The sequence below is a fragment of the Scomber scombrus genome, chromosome 11 (genome assembly GCF_963691925.1).
Source record: "Scomber scombrus chromosome 11, fScoSco1.1, whole genome shotgun sequence".
Classification (NCBI taxonomy): Eukaryota; Metazoa; Chordata; class Actinopteri; order Scombriformes; family Scombridae; genus Scomber; species Scomber scombrus.
Window position 1 is genome coordinate 12,982,535 of NC_084980.1, and position 23,357 is coordinate 13,005,891.

Sequence of the window (23,357 nt, forward strand, 5' to 3'; positions counted from 1 at the left end):
ACACTGATATTTCCACTCTCCTCTTGTGACTCATTAACTCAGTGAAGGAGTAACTTCACTGCACTGGTTAAAATTCATCAAGATGAAACAGCAAATATTGAGGAATAAATCTAACAATCCTTGTCCTGATCACATGAAGAAGTCGGAGCGATGAAGATGCCATCATCCTAGTGTCATCTGATCTACACAGAACAAATGACAATGGGTGTTTAAAATGTATATTTTTATTATTTCTTTAGGAGCTAGGAAAAAAGTAAACCAAATAAATTTGAACATAAGTTTGTACAATGCAGTTAAGATCGGGTAGCAGAGAAATTATGCAATATGATGACGAGGTGCAAGATAAAAGTTGGTCTTGTGCATTCCAGGGTCTTTGTGGCTGAGGAGATAATTCCTTTAAGAACTGATTCAGGGCTCCATAAACGCTGCATGTTTGATGGATTATTGTTGAACAAACTGGAGGCGAGATCTCTGGTACCAGTGTGACAAGTTCAGCTCCGTCAGAGTTTTTGCATTTTCTCAGCGATGACATAATACTCAAAATAATCTTACAATGTTGACGTTAATATAAAATGAGCAAATTACAGATGGTAATTACAGATTAATTAAGCAACAACACCATGCTTCTTTAGCTAAGGTGCAGAATGAACAGTGGGTAAGGGTAGGCATGCTGTTAAACAGAAAAAAACAAAAACAAAGCTAGAATAAACTCTTCATTTGTGGAAACCACAATATACAGAGTGATTTTTAACATCAGTCAAAACAAACAAAAACAAAAAAACAACAAAATAACTTACTGTAAATACAAAATAAATTCAAACCTTTAACTACAGGGGTGATGTACTGAACATTTTACAACTAACCAAAGTTATCTTGTTTCTGCTTAAAATAAATGTGTACGTTGTTGAATGTGAACTCTTGGGTATGACTATAACCATTCAAGTGTCAATAGTTGGGTCAGTTTGACCCACATCATGGCAAAAGGGGCACATGTGCCCAAAAAACAGAGTACTCATTCTTACCAAAGTACTCAATGCAGACATAAACTCTTATCACGGCATCATTTAACTACCCAGTCTGGAGGACAGAAGTACCCAGGGGAAGTCAAGTATTTGTTTTTTCTTTGCCCCAATCAAATCAAAATGGTTTCTGCACAATTACCAAAGAACAGCAAACCTTAAAATAAACAACAGAAAAGAAGAAAACTAAAATAACAATCATACAAAGGTAAGGAAAGAATGCTTCTTCACTTTGACAGATTGCATTTTCTTAACAGTCCTCCAGGGGGTGATGTTGACCGTAATATTGGAGCTGAGTAAACTTGGACAAAAAACTAATAATGAATAGTTGAGTATTGTTTCAATTATTTCCATGTGTTTGCTGTCTGCGAGATCGATGAGCGAGAGGGGATCATGTCCAGCAGGTACTCCCTCTGGCGAGCGTCGACGGTGGCTGATGTCTTGTGACCTGTCAGGCTGGGGTTGACGTAGGCCATAGTCACTCCTGTGAACATGCAACAGAGCACCAGGTTAGGGAACAGAGCAGGCTGCCTGCTATTCGTTTAATGCTTTCAGAGTTGAACAGGGGAAAAGTGGTATGATTTGCTGAAACACCTGAATATATTAGCTACCCGTGTCCCCACAACACACTGACAAACACAAAGGAGAAATGACAGAATTGCTACTTATACTGTAATGAAACCCAGGAAAAAAAATACTACACCACCGAACTGAGGGATTACAGTAGGAAGACTGAAATCACTGGCAGGGAGAGAATTGGAGAGTGGGTTTGCCTTGTCCGAAAACATTTCCTCCTGGACGTGTTTTAACTGTATTTCACTTTTTCGGAGTGTGTGAGATTATACTACATAGCAACCGCTGCAAAGGTTTCCTAACACTGGTAGAATGTAGACCAAATCGTCAAGGATTGCTTTTGGACCAGACAGGAATTTGAAAGAGCAGATGTCAGGCGCCAGAGTCGGGCTGCTATTCATGTGAGTCTACCTGTGTTGCCGCTGCTCTGCTTCTTCCATGCAGTGGATGAGGCACTACCTCCGCTGACATTCCTGCCGCCGACGATTCCACTGCTGCTCACCTTTGAACTCTGGACAGAGCGGTGGGAAACATGGGCGTGCTTACCTGGCCGGCTGACCAAAGCTGCGGCCGCCACTGCACTCTGCAGCTGGGAGGAGGAAGAAAAGGAGTGGGGGACGCCCCTCACCCCCAGTGATGAGACACTGCCATGGGACAGCTGGCTCTGAGGGGAGGCAAGAGACACAGAGAGCGGTTTAAGTTACAGTTCCAACAGCTGCACAAATCTTTCACTTAAAAAAACTAACACCAACCTGCTTGCTGGAGTGATGGTGAACAATGTTGGCTCCTCGACTGGCCTGGTGGTGGTGCTGGAGGGAAGACGCTCTGGCATGAGCCTGCTTCAGCTGCTGAGACACCAACTGCTCTGCCTTCAGAGACGAAGAGCTACTGTGAGAGACTGACGAGGCCGTCTGCTGAAGGATACGCTGCTCTATTTCCTGCTCTTGTTGCAGCGCTTTGACAAACGCAGCTTTCAGCCTGTTGGTGTGCTCAGCTTTCAAAGACTTTTTCTGATTGGATGACATGCAGTCTTCACAGAGGACTTTAGTCTTGTCGTGCCTCCACCGGCAGGTGAAGTCAGTATGACACTTGGTGCAGATGAACGGTTCTCTGGCTATGGACTTGGACAGTGCTACACCTGTCTTTCCTGGATAGAGAGAGATGAGAAACCAAGTGGCATTGATTCAAAACAGACAGAAGGTTTTGTATGGTGTCAAAGTGATCATTAGAAGAAACTGACAGAGGTAGACAAATGCATAAATCCACTTGTTTGGTGTATACAATGTCAAAAAACAGTAATAAAATAAATTAACAATGCCCATCACAATTTCCTAATTTCCAACTGTGTCTTAAAAGTGTAAAGATTTTCAATTTCCTTTCATATAGAGAGAATACAAGTGGCAGATCCTCATAATTTAGAAGTTTTAATAATGAATCAATTATCAGTATAGTTGGTTCAGTTATATTTGTATGGCCTGCTGAAAGATAACAATTAGAAAAAAGTAGATGCAGGTGGACAGATATACTGTGGTAGTGGGGATTCTGTATGATCAGTATTTTAATTCAATAAAAAATGGCAGACCAGCTACCATCACTTGTTAGAAGCAGATCTAACAACTAAACAAATGTCATCAACACATAAAACCAACACACCTCTGTGGATGGTATCCAGCAGATTCTGTACCACTTCTTCCAGTCCCACCAAGTAGATGAACTCATTATTGGCTGCTGAGGGCAAGAAGTTAAACTCCGGGGCAGGGGGCTTGGGTGGTGGAATCTCCAGGAGGGTCTTCTCCAGTTGTTTCCGCAGGGCAAGTTTAGCTGCAGCTTGGCGGCTTGCTGGAGAGTCGTTCACGCCATGTGAAGACACTCCGCTGCTTCCTGAGGAGCCCTTTAAACTGGATGGTGAGGACTTTCAAAAACAAGCAAAGAAAGGAAGAAACACAAACATAAGCACAATTGAAACATTCAATCACAAACAAAATGTATTTGATTGTTTGAGCAAAATATTAATTAACAATTGGCTGTAAATCAATACAATAAATACAATCAAACCAAAGTGCTTAAAGATCAAATTGGTTCCTATTTCAAGATGTTGTCAAGTTTAAAAGCATGATACTGCTAGGCACAAATGTAACATCACTAAGTAAGAATCACTATATGATTATTATAGGTTATAATACATTTACATCTATGACCCAGTGCTGTTTTTAGTGCAGCTTCCTGTCGTGTCTAATCATAAGTTATAATGAAGTATGCCTTCATGTGACTTATATGGCAACTCTTTATGAAATAGTAAGCATTAAAATCGACTGTCATCTCATTATTTAATGCACGGTCACGCTGCTATCTAATGCTACCTAAGTTAACTAACCACCTGCTTTGTCAACCAGACGACAGCTAGCAAAGTCACGTCTTTAGTCAGTAGCTTTACGATGTTTCACACTGTAAAGTTACCTTCACTTTTTGCCCATCAGTTCTACGAAAAAAGTTGGTTATGTGTGGTTGTGTCATGTTTACAGAAAGCTTAAACCAGGAGTAGAAAATACTGAGTAAATTTGATTACGCACTAAGATAACAGCTCATGTTTGATTGGCTGGTCTGTGTGTAGGTCGGCAGGTTGACCCACAATGTTACTCTCTAAACTATCACTTTGTCAGAAAGGGACTCCTGGCGGTCCTTGGACAAACAAAACATGACGGTAAAATGTTTTCACACCTGTAGTCATTTATTCTGGTCCAAATCAGTTTATGAGATTGTAAACTCAATTCAGTTTATTGTCACAGAGAAATGTCCAAACGAGCCAGAATGCAGCGCTACAACATGTGACACCTTTCACTTCACGCATTGGTCAGGTGCGTTTGAGGCGGGACCAAGAAGGTAAATACAGGAAGAAGGTCGTGAAGGATCTCCACAGGTCAAACACAAAGCACTACGTTGCATTAGTCCATGTCCGACCTCGAGTCACTCTCCGGCTAACTGTTCACTCCTCCTTACCCCCGTATTCAAAGCACACCTGCCTGCAGAGTACGTCTAGTAGTCGGATCACATTACCACTACAAACGAACTGCTCCAGAGTTGGCCTGGAACCGGACCGAGTCCACCTTCTCTCAAGGGTCTGTTTTGGTCCGGACCCGCCCAAACGAACCTCAGCCAGGGAGAAAACGAACTGGACTAACCGGGCTAAATAGTGCAGGTGTGAAAACACCGTGTCCGGTGTTGTAACGTTAGTAAATATCACATCACAAATATCTCATCTCACTTTGACTACGGACAGATGTGCTCAGTGTCAGCTTTCAGCCTTCAAGAAAGACTGGTGAAAGCCATCCTCTGTGGACAAATAAACGCTAGTCCCATTTATGGTTTTCCAACCGTGTATTGATTTGAGAAATTTTGATTTTTAATGTTAGTGTGCTTCGGACATTGTCACTCATGTTGCTGCAATAGAGGTGCTCAGGACTTGCCGCTGCCAGGGACTTCCTGCACGTGGACAGAGCGCCAACGAACATGGTACCATAAACGGAGTTATAAAATCCCGGGTATTCTTTGTTTAATTGTTTTATTTTATTTGTTTGGGGGTTTGAAATAAATGCTGTGATATTTTTGCACTCCATCTGTGTGTTTGAGGGTGATTCATGGTTAATAGTTATGTACGTCATTCATTGTATGATAATCTGATTTGTGTGGAACATTAAAGGGCTATAGTTGAGTAAGTATGAAGCATGGGAGTTAAAACTCACACATACAGTATAACTATATTATAAGCTAACTTGGCCTCTTGGCACCTTGATTTTGAATCATATCTGTGTACACACTTCCCGGTTTTAAATGTGTAGCCATCACCTATTCCTCTCCCATGCCAGAAGGTGGTTAAAGTATAGAGTGTGTAATCATAATGGTTGTGTTCAAAAAATAGGAATTGAGTGAGGGGGCTACACACATATCATTTGTAAATAAATCGCGCAAATAGATGGACGATGCCTGTGTTTTCTTCCAACACCATATCAAACGTTTTGTTTCTCTCATTCATGATTTCTTACAGGTTCATCTTCACATGTCTTAGTCTGACCAACAGTCCACAAGTCAGATAAATGGTTTTCTTTCATGTAGGAGTTTGAGAAATTGCAACCATAAAATATTTGGCATTTTGGTTTAAACATATGACTAAAACTTGTGGTCAATTCGTTTTCAATCAACTAATTAATTCACTAATCGTTGCAGTTCTACCTTTCTCACACCTCCTCCATCAAAGAAAATATGGTAATTTGGCAAATTTGAATTGCAAAATGTTAATCAAGTATGGGAGTAATGGTTATTATGATAGTTTGTGTATGTGTCTAAGTGTATTTTAAAGATTTCAAAGATGTATAAATGTGGAATGAAACAGTTTGGAAAGTAACTAAGTACATTTACTCAAGTCCTGCACTGAAGTACAATTATGAGGTAATTGTACTTCGAGTATTTCCATTTAATGCTACTTTATATTTCCACTTCACTACATTTATTTGACAGCGTTACACCTTGTTTAAGATTTTTACACTGCTGTATTGGTACTTTTACTTAAGTAAAGGATCTGAATACTTCTTCCACCACTGGACTTAAATATGTGATATTATAATCCCATGAACAACTTTAAACTATAGTACAAATGAAATTTAATTTATTTTGTTTGTGTTTCAATGTGAACACCAGTACTTCTACCTGCATAAAAATAAAATTCAGGGCCAACTAAAAACACCTCCACTTGAAGTGGATATTTTAGTATTTTTCCACCACTTGGAAGCACTTGTGCGGCACTGACCAACGTACTAATACTACTGCTTACTCTGATGAGGCCTGATTGGATCATGCCTCTCTGGCCCTGGGCTGTAGGGACTGAGGTCCTGGGGCCCAGCAGCAGAGGAGGGGGTCCTGAGCTTCCGCCTCCTGAGGCGACCAACTGCTGCTGCTGCTGTTGCTGGCGGAGAGCCTGGATCTGCTGTGAAGATACAGAGATGGGCTAAACAAGACAATGAGAGGGACGACACAGAGGGGCACCGCGGCCACAGGTAGTGGAGACCAAGGGAGGGACATCACAGGCACCAAGGCAAAGGGGCACCACACACACACACACACACACACACACACACACACACACACACACACACACACACACACACACACACACACACACACACACACACACACACACACACACACACACACACACACACACACACACACACACACACACACACACACACACACACACACACACACACACACACACACACACACACACACAGAGAGAGAGAGGTGCAAACAGATAAGTCCTAAATTTAAGTGAAATTATTTCCTTGCAGTTTGTCTCAGAGAGTGAAAGACAGCAGTAAGACAGAGTATCTGCGGTTATCATTGCCCTGCCAAAGATTTAAATATATGAAACATGACATATTAATATCTTAGCATGCTAATAATATCTATGCTATGACTCACCTGTGCCCCTCTGACCAGAGGCGGCATGATGATCTGGGAGCCATGTTTAGACGACAACTGCTGCCCTCCTCGCACCAGTGGTGGAGGGATAACTGTGCCCGAACTCCTGCCAGTCAAAATCTGAAAAAGGAAAACACCATCAGTAACAGTATGAAGGTGTTATCACACTGACATGCTGCCTGTGGGCACAAATGCATGTGTGTTATTAGATTATTAACCTGCTGTGAGCCTTTGTTGCCTGCAATTGTTCCTCGGATTAGAGGAGGAGGAGCAGAGGCGCCAGACAGACCTGAGGGCTGAGAAAGAGAAGCGGTGCAAAATATTACACAATGAAGGAGTTTGGATTTGGAAGGGTTTGAGACTCTATGTGTGACTTTGTGTTAATGTGGGTTATAGCTGTGATTTACCTTCTGGAGAGTGTCCCTCTGTATCTGGCTCTGTCGGAGTTTCTTCAGCAGCACCAGCTTGGCTTCCTGCAGTCTCAGCTCCTCCTTCAGTTGCTTAATGATGCGCTCCCTCTCCGTTGGGCTGCTTTTCTACACTCGACAGATTACAACATCACTTAGACTACTCGCATCATGAAAACCCCAGTCCAGTGACTGAAATACCTCAGCAGGTCCAATCGTGTCAATTAACAGTCATGCATCCTGTCAACGTGAGTCTCCAAACATTTAACTGCTCGTTCATTTTAAGTTGCTCTGTCCATACGCGGTGGAAAATCTTTGAAGGTACTAAATAATAGTTCAGTCTCAGGAGGACAGCAGCATGACACGTAGCTTTGTGTTTGAGTGTCTCACCATGAGCAGATCTGTGTCGAGCTCCTTGAAGTGGCTCAGGCCATTCATCGGTGGACTGGGCGAGTCATTATCTGACAGGATGATGACATCGTCGTCGTCAGGGGACGGAGGGCGCTTCTCCCTTTTTATACTGCTGCACACAAGAAGGAGGATGACATTCAAATGAATTTTTCAGTACATTTGAAACTGATCACGGATGCTGCATGTTGGGAACACAAAACAGGATTATTCCTGTAGTGCCCCGCAGCACCTATTCTATATTTCACTGTACTGTAGCTCCTTAGAGCGCCCGTCATTTTAAAATTATTTCCAGTGTATCGAAAAGGGGAAAAAAGTCATGAGTTTTGATGTGTAGATACTTTAAGTTGAACTACCCCCCCCCCCCCCGAAATTACATAATCACCGTCATTAAACAGCTGTGAACAGCAGTATCTGGCTCCGCCAAAGAGTGGGTAGGGAGGACTGACCAGGTTGCAGCAACTTTTCCTCGCATAAATTCAGTGATTTTTTTCCATACTAGTTTGCGGAGAATTATCCAATGAAGGATCTGTTTTGTTAGACTCTAGATGTTGACTCGGGAAGCAGACAGAGAAAAATGTGGATCACATATTTGTTAGAAAATTAAATTGAAGTTACTTTTTCTTCTTCGAACATGCATTTCTCACTGAGTGTTTTGATTGTTTGGAGTGATTATATAATGATTTAATGTACACCAAAGTAAAAATAGGGTGCTATTACAGGCTAGGATTTGTTGACACTAGAAGCAGATGCAGAGAAATGTTGTGGATTGCATCACATGGCCTGGTGTAACCCTTTTATCATCCATTCTCATTCATCTCATTGAATATTTGATCGTTTTGAATCACTGCATTTATTCATTTCATATCATGTACACCTAAATATAAATAAATAAGATATTACTAAAGGTTATTATTTTCTGACTTTGAGATTTCACTTTTTGTAACTGTGTGTACAGTTTGTACTGACTTATGCAGTTATGACAATAAAGTTTGAGGACAGGATAAATGATGATGTGATATTGCCATATTTCATACTGTAGGATCTGATCTGTGCCTCGTCACATAAATGTCATCTTTGAGAGGACGTGTGCTTACAACAGAGCTCAGGTTTATAGTGATAATTACTTCATTTTCCTGCTACATGTGCCATATTTTGATACCAAATTAAAGAGTTTTTTGTTTAAAAAAAAATGAAAACAACTTATGATTTTCTTTCTGCTTTTGTGACAGAGCTGTTTGTTTGGATATATATGTATATATATATATATATAATCTCAATTGCATCAGTTTGTTCAAAATTATCAAATATTTTTTACTTTTGTCCACGATGGTAGCTGTAGCCCATTTTAAGAAAAATGAGGTACAATTCAACTCGCAGCCCAAATTATAATTTATGACCGTCTGTTGATCTGATCCACTGTAATCTTGCAAGTCCAGACGTCTTTAGGCAGCGTCTCTTCATCTTGATGTGATTTCAACAACAGGGGAGCAGTCATAAACGCCAAGGAGGGGCAAGGTGGGACTTAAAGCTGAAGTAAAGGTCTTAAAGTCACAATGAAATGGCTGTTTGAGAGCACAAATTTCCTGTTGAAACAGGATATTGTGGCAGAGCATAATAGGCGTTTGAGGCAATTGGGGGTGATCTGTATACGGCTACATACGTCATACAAAGAACAACAAGGATTTTGGAGCGAGGAGGGACAGTTTGGATTGACGTGAACATGAAAAGTGACTAGTTTAACTGCAGGCTATATGCGAGTTGTAGAGCTGACGACCTACCTTTTTTTGACTAGTGGTGCTGAAAAACTGAAAATGGGTACAAAGAAAATGAGTAATGTTCCTCTAAAAAACAAGGATGGACTTGCGATTACACAGATTATACATTTCTTTGGAGCATAAAGAGTCATTAAAGTCAACAAATGACATCATGAGGCCTGTCTTTCCTGGCCGTCCTCCTTGTGTGTGTGTGTGTGTGTGTGTGTGTATGTGTGCATTAGTCTCTCCTCAGGGCTTAGCGCCATCATCACTTCCTGTGGATTAATCACTACTCTTCCAAAGAAGTCACATGACCTCAAAGTCATCATCACGTGACACACTCACTTTTCCTCCCACCCCACACCCCCCTCCCCTCGCTGCTCCTTCCACTGTGGAAACCATGGCAACAACCGGCTGGAACCGGTTTGTGACACACAGCTTCATTTTGTTTGAGGGGAGTTTTTAGGGTTCAGGTGGTGAGTAGGGGGAAAATGGAGGTAGACCAAAGGATAAAGTTAAACATCACCTCTGAGCACAGACCCCCCCCCCCCCCCCCCCCCCCACCCCCCACCCCCCACCCCCCACCCCCCCTCGCTCCTAGACTCTCATTTTAAGAACGTTATGGGCCTTGAATGTAACTTTTAACATTTTTAGCCTCTTAAGATCTATCTTATCGCTTTTTTTTTTTCTAACAACAATCCCAAGGGGGGTTTGTAATTAAAAAAAAGAAGCCTGCAGCTCATAAAGACATATTCACACCATCACTTGTCTGACAGGTTATGTGGTTTTAACAGCTGGAGAGAGTTCACTAAAAACTGTTTCTCACCCTCTGGAAGTGCTCATGTCCACAGGCTGCTCTACCGTCTGGACTTCCACTTTAATGGTGGCCTTCACCTCGCCTGCAGCCAGCATGCCGCCGGTCGCCTTGGGCTCCATCAGTTGGACCTGGCTCTTTGTATCCAGAGTCTGCTCTGTCTTCACTCCCATGCTGGTTCTGTCATTGCAGTCAGTCCGATTGTCTGAGCTGCATTCAACCTGCTTTGTCTGGCTCCGCTTCAGATCATCCTGCTCAGAGGCCAAAGGTGACACTAAAGGTAAGGCCAGCCGAGCCTGCTCCTGCTCCTGCTCCTGCTCCTGCTCCTGCTCCTGCTCCTGCTCCTGCTCTTGCTCTTGCTCCGGCTCCTTCTCTGATCCCGACCCAGCCTGGCTCTGACCGTCCTGTGCCAGTACGGGGTCAGGTTTAGGACTAGTTTGTTCCTGTTCTAAAGGTTCAGATGGGTCCAATTTAGGCTTTTTGCTTTCATTGTCAGAATTGGAGGGTTCTACGGACTGGGGAGTAGTGTCCCTCTCCAGCGCCCTCTTCTGGCTACGAGTCTGGCGGACCGCCTCCTCAGACATCCCCTGCACATACAAGAAGAAATAACTTCATTATCTGGATTGTTGGATATTCAAACAGGATCAAAGTTACAGGTCAAATCCAACAAGTACAGATGTTCATTATGTAAGCCTTCGCCAGTACCAGCGTTGAATAAAGCATGACGCATCACATCTCATCACAACAGCCAAGCGTTCCACCCAAACCACAGCTGGCAGAAATGGTCAAAATGGACAAAATCAAACACTAACTAAATAAATAGATAAGTCTCAATGAGGCGAGTCTGCATTATCAAAAAACTGGCACATTTTTATTTCTGTAAACAATCTTAAAATCTTAATTGTTGAAAGCAGTAGAAATTTCAGAGAAGGGTATTATGGGTAACCGTTGGTCACATGGCATGCAGAGGAGCAGACATTCATGCCCTCCAAATCTCAACATGTGGACCTGCCTGTTGAAGAAGTTCTTTGCTGGATTAAATTGCAGTCTGGAGGCCGAAATGAAAACAGAAGAAACAGAAACGTTCGACCTAGTGTAGAAGTATACGAACGTCTCAGCGTGGCACCAGAGCACGTTGGCCTGCAAACAGCTGAACTGCCAGACGGTAGTACTGATGACAATGTTAAAGTTCAGGCATGTTCTGTAAATAATTTAAGTGTCAGGTGACGTAGTTGAACATGCTCTGAATTTGCAGCTGTATGTGAAATGTTGGACTGGAGTTGCAGTTTCAGTTGATAATGAAGTATCCATTCAAGCTGAAACCCTGAAAGTTGAAGTAGAAGAGCTGAAAGCAGCTAAAAACTGTCCGTGTACCCGCTCACCTAAAGTCTCTTGTTTTGAATAGCTCTCAGTAACCGAGGAAGGTATGAAGGAAATATGAAGTTAATTCATGTTTGTTAGCGACATTAATGACATAATAAATTTGGCTCAAAATGCTGTTTTATTAGTCATTTAGACCTTCTCAGCTGCACTGAATCTTCTGAGTGGATTTAGTGTAATGTTAACACGATCTAACAAACCTACAGTGCAGAGTTGTTACCCAGTAATAACTTAAGTTTTACTCAGTGTAAAAGGTGATTGTGAAGCCATCATTCAGAAGTTTGGTAGACAAAACTGACCTTGAATCATCAGCTGGGGACGCAAGATGAATAAAAACAGCTGACAAAACAAGTTGGATTATTATGGTCAGATGATTACGATGTTAAGGCAAGTTTAAATCTAAAACATCCAATTATCCACATTTCAATCTAAACCACAAAACAAAACTGAAAAAAAAGAAAAAAAGATGGAGTGAACGTTCGTCAAAATGTGCACCGATACATTTCAACAGCTGGAACAACAAGGTAACTTTGTACTCAAATCAGACCTGAAAGGGACTCTGGGAATATTTGAAATTAACTGGAATGTGATTTTTAAAAATATTCATTATGACCCATGAAGTAGTTTAGTAATTGATGTGTGCAAGTCAAATGATTTTTTCATTCATGTCTTCACACACTAAAAGATTTCCCTTTACATAATCATTCTTTCTCTGTGTCAGGCAACGAGGAACACCGGATCCATTACCGTCTGATCTCCTACCAGATGTTGACATGCCGGTAGTAGTGGAGACGTACAGCTGCTCGTCCCGTCAGACAGATAAGACGTTGCAGTGTGCGCTCACAGATGTGCATCAGGCACACATTATCCGCTCAGTAGCTGCTGTGAATCTCTCAGTGTCCGGTCAGAATTTAGAGAGGAGACACGAGGAGACGATAGATCACATGGACCAGGACAAGCTTACTTTTACAGTTGTATAACGACCCATCGAAACCTTTTCGAACTCAAACTGGAAACTTGATCCTGTGGCATGTAAAACCATATTCAGTTTTCTAATCATTCCGTCTTGAGTTTAGGAGTGTCTTCAGTTCGTGTTTCTTGGTGGTGACGGTAAATAAAAAAACATCATGCCAGTTGATGTGACGATGATCAACACGCTGAAATGTAGATTAACTTCTGTAATACAACACATCCTAAATTGTGTCATTTTAAGACAGAGAAGCGAAATTTAGAGACAGACAGACCCAAAGTGGGTTCATCCTCAACTCAAGTCAGAGGAGAAAAGATGCAGCTGAGCAAATTATCAGAACTATGTGAACGTCATATCTGTAAATCCAGTAAGATAAAGATCGGGACTCTAACATGCATGTGCTGGCACCCGTTGAAATTACCCTGGTCACTATCAGAGTTTGTTAAAGACAAACACGTGCCGACCCATACAGCGATCAGCAGGAAGATGACGTCGGCTCAAAGTTCACACAGTCTCAAACAGAAAGTGACAGTCACACTTGGATCCGTTGCTTTTTACTGGCCGACCGCAAACACGAAACACCGTTCAGTCACATTCAGCGACCCAATCCTGCCAAGTGTGCCGAGGCCCTCTGTCTTCCCAGCAACGCACTACAGGAAGCTGTGGTTTTAGGAGGGGTTTTGGGGGTGTGTGGGGGGGGGGGGACAACAATTAACCCTTACAACCTGGGTATTTCTATGTGACACACTCCGAGCCCCCCCCTCTCCTCTCCTTCCTGTTCTCAGGGAGGTTATGGCGGCGAGCATAAAGCAGACTCAGTGTACCCATGATGTACCTATACAACACACACACAGTCACAACGCAGTGTGCAGACCAATCATCTGATAACAGAGCCGACTAAGTTTTTTTAAAATATACTCTTACATCACTGAGACACACATGACATGACCCTTCCCAGGATTCAGTGGGACACACAAAGCACTTTTCCTGAGAACCGGTTTAAACCGGTTGGCTAGTGTGTGTGTGTGTGTGTGTGTGTGTGTGTGTATGACTGAGAGAGAAGCCGAAGCTAGTTTTAACCCTTCAGGTGCCGGAGCAGATGCAGGGCTTCCACACTGACGGCCATTATACAGTGTGTGTGTATGTGTGTGGTGTGTGTGTGTGTTGTGGTGGTTTTATCAAATCTGATGCACAAAGCTGTGAATTGATGCTGGTGGCAAAAGTAACACACATGAACCCCCCTGACCCCCCCCCCCCCCCCCCAACAACCCTATACAGACACTGACCTGTAATGGGGGATCTGAATGGCTGACAGGTTTCACATTTCATCTCCGTGGCAGTTTACACACACACATTTCAAGCACACACACACACACACACACACACACACACACACACACACACACACACACACACACACACACACACACACACACACACACACACACACACACACACACACACACACACACACACACACACACACACACACACACACACACACACACACACACACACACACGGCAGATCAAACCCCCTACCCACCCAAGAACTTGACATCGCATGCAACCAGTGCAAAACCTCAGAAGGCAACTAAAACTGAAAGGAAAACTCAACTTTACACGTCTGACAAAACAAACTCATGCTACATAAACAAAGTTAGCCATCTGGTCGCCAACACACACATCAGGATAACAGACTTCTCTGTCCAAGTCGGTACTGTTCACAGCCATTTGTGGTCATGAGAGTTTCATGCTATGATTGTCAGAATGATCCCATTGTACAATATCATCCTGATGATTATTCAAATAAGAGGACAAGCCTACAACAAGCATTTAACACACTGTTAAAGACTTCACTCTAGTGTGAGGAGGTGGTGCTCGTAGAGAAGTGTCCTTGAGTTCGTTTTCACAGACTAAGAACTTTCCATCACTTCTTATAAAACTGAAGTATCGATACACTTGGGAAGAATTTTGACAGGGAAAAAAGTTAACTTGGGTCTTTTTTCTTCAACCTTCTCCAACATGCATTTCCCTGCATGCTTTTGAGTTCATAATCAGGGTGGGGGACATTTCTGTATATTGGGTACAAATAGCACACTAGTGGACACATGAGCCACCACGAACATCAGCACAACTCACTGTGTATTAGCCGGTGGAGCTGTCATCGTAACCGTAACACAAATACAGCACCAGTCAATAGTTTAGACACACCGTCCTATTCACCCAAATGAAAAAGTGTGTCCAATCATTTCACTGGTTCTGTACATATTGTGTTATCAATTTTAAGCCACGCTACCCAGCATTAGACCGTAGTGTGTAAAAGAAATCCCCCTTGTAAAAAATAAATTATACCTGCATTTCTAAATCTCTTTCTGTCGATTTAGTATTTACCAACTGAGATGGAGAAGCAGGCAGCTTTAACAAAGAAAGACCGACATGTCTTAACTGTAGACAAAGATGAACTGAGCCCTTATATGTATATGTTGGGGGATTTTCCATATGAGTCTTGCTGCTACACTCGCTAGCAGAGCACAAAATTAGCACCAGCCAAATGTAAAATATGCAAGTGGCTGGCAGATCAGCTTCACTCACCAGCCAAAATAAAACAATGGTAACATATTTAACAGCTGGTCAAATCTGAACATTCACCAGCTATCTGGCCAGTGGACAAAAATAAAACATTTGCACCTGGCCCAAATTACTAAACGGTATATATTTATGTAAGTATAACTTTGATTATCAAACACAATGAAAGAAAGAGTTTCTAGCTGCTGTTGCTGTTTTGTAAAATAGCTTCAGTGAAAAAATATATATGTTAGGGTGCCAAAGTGCATCGACAAATACTAGATAATAATCACATGATCAATAATCATTCAGATAAATAAACAGGATTATGATTTTTCTCATAATCATTCAGTCCTCATCAATCAGGCGACACTAACAAAATGACCACACAGCTCACCCTGTAATAAGCATTTCATCATCATCATCCTGTCATCAGGATATGTTAATTAATGAGTGTTAATCAGGCTTTTTATAAACACGTAAGATCTCTTAACCAACTGTGGTCCCAGTAGCATGTTAACTGTACAGTACAACGACTTTTTTAAAGGGTTTATCTGAGTCAATAATCAAACACATTAACATTTACAGTGTAATTAAATCACAAATGATCGCAGTCACATTATCAAGTTGCACTGTACAGGTACTTGACTCTTGGCGAGTGTGGCTTTCACCAACGCAGAATGTGGGCACTTTAATCTGGTATCAGGTTGTTATCAGGGCGGCGCTCACCAGAATGTACAGTTTATCTTCACCTGTCTTGTTTTCTGCTGTGTGTCTTTACTTCCTGCCCTGAGGTGGTTATTTAACTAGTCAGTCGTGGATCATGTCCACCACCTGTCACTCAATCATCCTTCGTTCACGCTGGCACACTCACTCTCAACCATCATCGATGTGGGGCTGCACATACAGCATTTTATTTACCCACTGATAGACCTTTACCCTGTGAAAACATATTTCTGCACAGCACGCAGTTTTAAAAAAACTGTGCAAACTATCAGCTCTATTTACCACGTTAATCTGCTGCTGAAGCATAAAATTCATATCAATTATCTGGTTGCATCAATCAAAATAACACATGATAAGACAGATGGTTTCCAGCCAATATAAACTTGAAACAAATGTAACTTATGTAAATTGAACAGTTTAGCTTTGGAGCTGGTTACAGTCAAAGCTATCCTGCGTGGGTCAATGATTTGCTCAATTAAAAAAAACTTAACCTGTGAACACGTCAGAGCTTTATGCAGCAGCTAACACGGCCATCTAAACCAAATGAGCAGAAAAGAGCAATTAAGAGAGCAGACTGCGGGCTATACATTTGATCAAGTCATAAAAGCTTGACCAAACAGCTGCCCTGTGACCCGGCAGTCATGTGCAGCAGCTTAAAATGTTGCCAGCAGACGACCCTTTCCAGAACAGTGGCCGTTTACACAACTACTCTGGATCAGTCACTGGAACAACAATCCTGAAACTTCGGAGCAGTTTCTGATTCGCTCAGTCTTGTAATTTCAATACTGGGAATACAATTACTCCGAGGTGGACAGGACGTCATGCATCGTGCTGTAGATGCACTATTTTGGCAGTGTACGTCGTGACGGGTGGTTCACTGGTCCTGGTGTGTCAAAGCAAAGCATTCTCCTCTCTTCTTTATGCTGTTGAACAACTCCATTCACTAAGGACATCCTGCATTTGTTCACAGTGACAGTTCATAAACAATGCAACCATGCAACAGATTGTTTACATGCAAATAACACTTTACAGGGCCTTTGTCCACATGAACAACTGAGTGTTCATTCCAGATCTCCTACAAAGAGGCAATAAAGTCTCCTTATGGCAGGTCACTTTACCATCATGCCATCCCCAGTCTACACGGCACACACAGTACCTTCAAGTGGCTGTGTTGTGTTGCAGCACTACTAATTAACTAATGATTACTGGTCGGAGTGACATATCCATGTTTGACAAAAAGTAGAGCAGCAACGATGGGTTGATTGACAAATTGACAGAAAATAAATCAATCCACTGATCAACTATATTGAGAAACTAAAGTGTTTTGAGGGGGGGAAAATGCAAAAATCCTTCAATAATATATATATGTATATATATATACATATATATATCCACTGATCAACTATATTGAGAAACTAAAGTGTTTTGAGGGGGGGAAAATGCAAAAATCCTTCAATAATATATATATATATATATATATATATATATATATATATATATATATATATATATAAAAACTGTTAATCGGACAAAAACAAGACATCAGAGTCTGGATAAACTGGAGGCAAATTTGTCACAAGTTTATAAACTAAAGGATAAAAAATATGGAAAATTATTAGATTGAGTGATATTGAAAATAATTGTTAATTGTGAGCCTAACCAAAAGAATAATGTGTTCTGTAACATTACAATAACTTATTCATTCACTACATTAATCACTTTTTTATTAGACTGATTACTTAAATTCAAAGTTGTAGACCACAATATTCGTTTACTTATGATTATTTTTATGACAGCAGTAGATATAACCTCTCTAATGATATAAGGTATTATGTAATAAGACGATGCTACTTCATCAGAAGTACAGTTGTAGCTTTCCCTTTTTAAAGTGTTAAACTATCAAAGCTGAAGTTGAATAGCCTGGTCGTGAAATGCTGCGTGTGGTTTTGTCAACATACCATAGACACATACCGGCTCCCGTCATATTAAATTATTAAATACCTTCTTTTTAAATTAATCAGAGGGTGTCCGAACAAGAAGACAACAGTGAAAATGTATAAAGTGGCGTTAAAGCAGAGATCCCGAGCCACAGCTTTGTCCCGAAGAAAGCGCTGCAAACTGGCTCTATGTGTGTGTGTATCTGTGTGTGTGCTGTCTGGCTGAGAGAGGGAGTGTGTGCGGTGTGTGTCAGAGTGTGTGTATGTGTGTGTGTTCAGCTTTAAGAGGAGGAAGACTACGGTTGTCACAGAGAGAAGTAGGAAGATTAGCTACCAGATAGCAGAACCAACACTGGTGCCACGGGGGCTTTACGAGCGGGCAACGGCGTCCACCATTTAACGTTACACCACCCAAAAACGTTACACCAACCAAACCAAAAAAGTCGGCCCTTTAAAAAACTAAACCCAGCCCACACTATACATGTGCAACTAGCCGGCTTTTTTTATATTATTGACACCGCCTCAGTGGAGGTGAGCGTGTAACTACTTAGCGGGCTAACATTAGCTACATCGCACAAACAAAAAAACAAACAAAAACAACAAACGGATCCGGAGGACGTCGTTACATTAACGGCTCGTTTCTCTACGTCAACGGCTCGTTTAAGAGACAGTCAAAGTAGTCAAAGTCCTCCAGCTGCTCGTCAACACGGACACCAGAACCGAGCCCGGGTACACGACCGATGCGGGACAAGCATCAGCTCAATAAAAGGGGACACAAACTTTCAACATACAGCCCTTAAAAAAGTGAGGCTGTGTGTGTCTCACCGGGACGGTTTACCTGGGTGTCCCCTCCCGAGGAAAAGCCTTCGAGTCGGAACTCATAAATTTCATCGACCGGCCCAACGGAATGAGCCGCTGCTGGCGATGTTCACGTTTTAATCCTCACCTCGTTTAGCGTTACTTCTACCGGACAAACACCAAGTCCAGGGATCATACTTACAAGGTGGCACGCTTTAGAAAATGTAAAAATGAAATAAATGTTTGGCTGAGCGAGTCTCCCCCCCTACTCCTCCTCCTCCTCCCCTTCAGCAGTGCTCAACCTTTGGCTCTGCGGAGAAGTGTTACTTTTCAACAGCCCATCAGCTTCTTTATCGTCACAGATAGGTGGAGGAAAACCTGGATCCTCTCGACGAGTCCGAATAAAAGGCTCCCCTCGATCCACTTACTACAAAACTTCAGCTTCACCTCAGTCAACTTACTCGGTCGCTTTGTCGCCCGTTCTTCACCGATGGTCGACCAAGGAATGTTTAATCTGCAGTTAACCTCGATAAATCGTTGCTTTTTTGAAATCCAGGGGATATCCTCTTTTTTTCGGCCCTCCCCGCTGCCGCGTCTGTTGCCAAATAATGCGCCTCAACACACATGGAGCCGCTGCGTCCTCTTAGTGGGCATGCGCACCTCGGCGACCGGATCACATCATGTAAGCCATTGACCACCAAGGGCCAAGGCAACACGACTATGCCCGGGGCCCCGGGATCTTCGGGTTGACCCATGACTGTAGCATCAACATCTAACACACACTCATACAGCTTCACACACAAATACACACCATGTTACAATAAGGACCTACTGAAAAGCATCATATCACACAAAATACTCACCAGCCTCCATAATATTCAATGGGCACCTGAACTAGCAACCACAGGTTGATATGATGAGCCTGTGTTCATCATGATCCATCACAAACCCTAACAAATTGTACTATTTACTCACCACAACATCACTTTATATAACATACTGCATCACTGCACATCCATATATCTACATCTTGTATATCCTGTAAGCTGCTCATAGTAATTTATATCATGCACGTCAGCACTTTATGCTTAAATTGCATTTTGGTTAGATGCCAACTGCATCTCATTATTATGTACTTGTACTTGTTAAATGACAATGAATGAAAGAATGAATCTAATCTAATGATGATCATGGAACTGTTTTTACCAAAAAGCATCAAACATGTGACAATGAGTAACAATATACAGAAGACTATCAATGTACAGAGTAAAAAGTGGTCAAATAGCGTCCTGCAAAGTACTGTGTGACTTTGCAGGACGCTATAGCTTACTGTGTAAGACAGCCAGGAAGCAAGGCTAGATTGCACACCCGTCAAAGCTACCAATCCAGACCCAGACCCCCCAAGGACCCCAAAAGTCCCAGATTTGCTACAGGTCAATTGATTTTTGGTAATCTGATTAACTGCAAATATATCAGGGAACTTGCACCACTCAAGCATAAAATCAGCTAATCTGGGCCCTTGTGGATGGGGCTGTCTCTAAATCTAGTTTTAACATCCTAATTATATTAGTTTATATTGTGCTCATGAGGCACATATTCATAAATAAAGTTGTGATTAATCCAGTTACCATCATTAACTAATGCACAGTACACCTGAGGCCATAAATAGTCTACTGTAGGCCACTTGATGGGAACTTTGAAGCGACAGAGGCCAACAATTGAAGGTAGAGGCTTATAAGGGGGCTCAACAGCAGATTTTTGCCCCAGGGCCTCCAACTATGTTTGTTGGGCCATGCCAGGAAGTCCAGTTACTCCACAACTAGGAAATAAAATGCATTTTTCTCTCAACAATCAACCAAATGCAGCATTATATTATCCCCCAAACTAACTTATTTGTCTTACACCAGGCACCTCAGCTTCATCTTTACCTCCAGGCTCTTGGCAGACACCAGCTTCACATTTGCCTCTCTATCCAAATGTACCACTACCATCTGTTTCATATAATTTGTCTACATAAAGTTATAAACCATCATCCCCAACCATCCTGTATACACTCAAAAAATTTCCCATTCCAGCATCCATCCTCAAATATCTCCTGATTCATATTACTAGGTCCTTAGCATCTCAGGATGTGTGTTCATGTGCCATGAACCCACCTATTTACCTCTCATTTTACATGGGGATTAAGATGAGGGACCAGTCATCTAGAGTTGAAATCAGATCCATGCATGCAAGTGCACAGCCCACACTCCCCTCAGAGCATCTCTGTGAACTGAACTAATCCTCTCTCATCCACAAACACCCATACACATGTACACACACATACACTCCTTTGAAATGCTGTGATACAAGTCAGAGAAGTAGTCGTCCACAAAGACTAGAGAGGGAAGGGGTGCTATCCTCTAACAGGTGGGGGTTGGGGTGTTTGAGTGCTTTGTCAGCTTCATTCTGCCGTTCTTTAAATGACAAAAAAAGCCCCCTCTTGATGATGCTGTGTCATCAGGTCTGATTGTTTCCGTCCTCTCATCCCACCACTCCATCTCCTGAGGCTACAGATTGTCTCGTATAAACGCAATCAAATCGGCACCAAGAGGCCATCATCACATAATCACCCTGCCCAAAGCAAAGATTATATGAAGATGAAATAGCACTCGAGAGTTTAATGATGAATCTCTCTATAAATATTCCTGTGAACCCTGGGAAAAGTAACTGTTACATCAGTAACAACAGCAAACAAACAATGTGGGTCGTATACCATAGGGGAGGTCACGTCTTCTGTATTTTCCTGGGAATTTATGAGTTTTAGCAACTGGCACAGCAGCATCTTTGTACTGTAAATATGAAGCCGACCATTGGAAATGGTGCAAACAGCTTGCTCTAAAAATAACACAATCTGCCTTTCAGAACTTCTAAAGCTCACTAATGAAGACCTCATATCTGGTTTGTTTACTCTTTCCAAAAATCCCAGTATAAAAATGCCAAGTTGTAGTTTTATGTTGAGTTATGCGCACAACTATTTCTTGGCTGGAAGCAGTAGCTAACTTCCTGAAGTCTCTGCTGTTGTTGCTCCCAGCCAAATTATAGTTGTGTGTCCTATAGGAGCAACTTTACTGCTTGAAAAATAACTTATGTTGACAAATATGAACAAATATGATAATGAAACAATTAAATATCTAACATTAGAAATCTAATAGTTTTTCTGGCAGGAGATAAAGGATAACAATTGGACTAATTACCTCAAAATTCAAGCCATGCGCCTGCAAACAATAGTACATCATTTAAAAAAAGGTTTTACACTACAGTAATTAAATGACAGGAACAACTGCCAATATAGTGTGTGTGGTAATAATGTTAAGTTTTCAGGTAGGTATCAGAGTTATTATTCAAACTGATGATTGATAATTGGTGAGTTTTTAGGCCACATTTTGTGGTGTTGTTGCTGCTGTCAGGGTTGTAACATGGAGTAAAAACGCTCAGCATATAACTCTAGTTCTCACATCACTACATTGGTTACCAGTCTCTCAGAGAATGAACTTTAAAACGCTATCACTTGTTGATAAAATGGTTTAGGTCATATATACATATCAGATCTCCTGACCCAGTACGAACCCTGCAGACCTCTCAGGTCAGCTGGTTCTGGATTTCTTGTTGTTCTGAGAAGTAAAAACTAAACATGGTGAAGCAGCCTTTAGTTTCTATGTTGCTCAAATGTGGAGCAAACTGTCACAAGAACCCAGACTTGAGACAATGCTAAAGACCTACCTGTATGCCACTGCTTTAAATTAATTGTGTAATGTTCTTTATTTTGTGTGGTCCAATCTACAATTTTATATATGTGCATAATGACTGATTACCCACCACCTTATGATTTGGCCTGCTTGTACAAATTGATCTATTTTTCTGTCAAATGTATTTGTTTGTATGTTTTTATTGTTGTTATTCTGTGTGCTTTTGATTGTTCGTTTTTGTGTTTAAATTCTGTTTTTTGCGCATTAACTTTATAAAGCACATTGATTTCCTTCTTTGTTAGAAAAGTGTTAGCCCATATAAATAAATCAATTTGCCTTGCCTTGTATTGAGTGATATTACTTTGTCTATATTATCTATTTAAGAACAGTGTGTTTTTATTCTCTTTCTTTCTTATGATCATACACAATGGGCCTAAACCTGTAGATCATGAAAATAATGAAATGTGACAAATGTAGACTGATTTTAAATGAAAAAAAGAAGAAGTGTTTTTCATGAATTGATATGTTGGCATTCTGGGCAGTGAATTAAGGTGATGATTTGAATATGGGCTGCATGTATGTACAGTTTGACAGGTCAGTGAGTGAGTGAGCAGATAAAAAGATCAGCTCTGATAATAATTAAACTGAGGTAAGGTCAGACTCCAGCCTCTCTCTCTCTCTGCGTGTGGAGCAGCCTAATGGCCGCCCGTTACAACATGACAGCGTCAACTTAATCCTCATTAAGTACTGTAACAATGCAGGAAGTAGCTGCTGCAGTCACGATTAGACGGGCTCACT

General features: G+C 41.6%; 1 protein-coding gene across 10 annotated transcripts; it reads right to left on the bottom strand.

Moving 5' to 3' along the window:
- Positions 1-208: 208 nt before the first annotated feature.
- On the bottom strand, positions 209-19,421 carry LOC133990187 (transcriptional repressor p66-alpha-like). Of its 10 annotated transcripts, none has more exons than XM_062428389.1 (11): positions 19,293-19,421; positions 10,466-11,040; positions 7,865-7,997; positions 7,475-7,603; positions 7,286-7,363; positions 7,068-7,187; positions 6,418-6,570; positions 3,246-3,504; positions 2,345-2,739; positions 2,004-2,256; positions 209-1,503 (listed from the first exon to the last, which is right to left on the bottom strand). In XM_062428389.1, the coding sequence occupies exons 2-11, from the start codon at positions 11,035-11,037 to the stop codon at positions 1,364-1,366; spliced, it is 2,232 nt and encodes a 743-aa protein (XP_062284373.1). In that variant the 5' UTR covers positions 11,038-11,040; positions 19,293-19,421; the 3' UTR covers positions 209-1,363. The 10 variants fall into 10 exon arrangements, with proteins under 10 accessions (XP_062284373.1, XP_062284374.1, XP_062284375.1 ...); XM_062428390.1 differs by lacking the exon at positions 19,293-19,421 and adding an exon at positions 19,034-19,195; XM_062428391.1 differs by lacking the exon at positions 19,293-19,421 and adding an exon at positions 18,872-19,017.
- Positions 19,422-23,357: the final 3,936 nt, after the last annotated feature.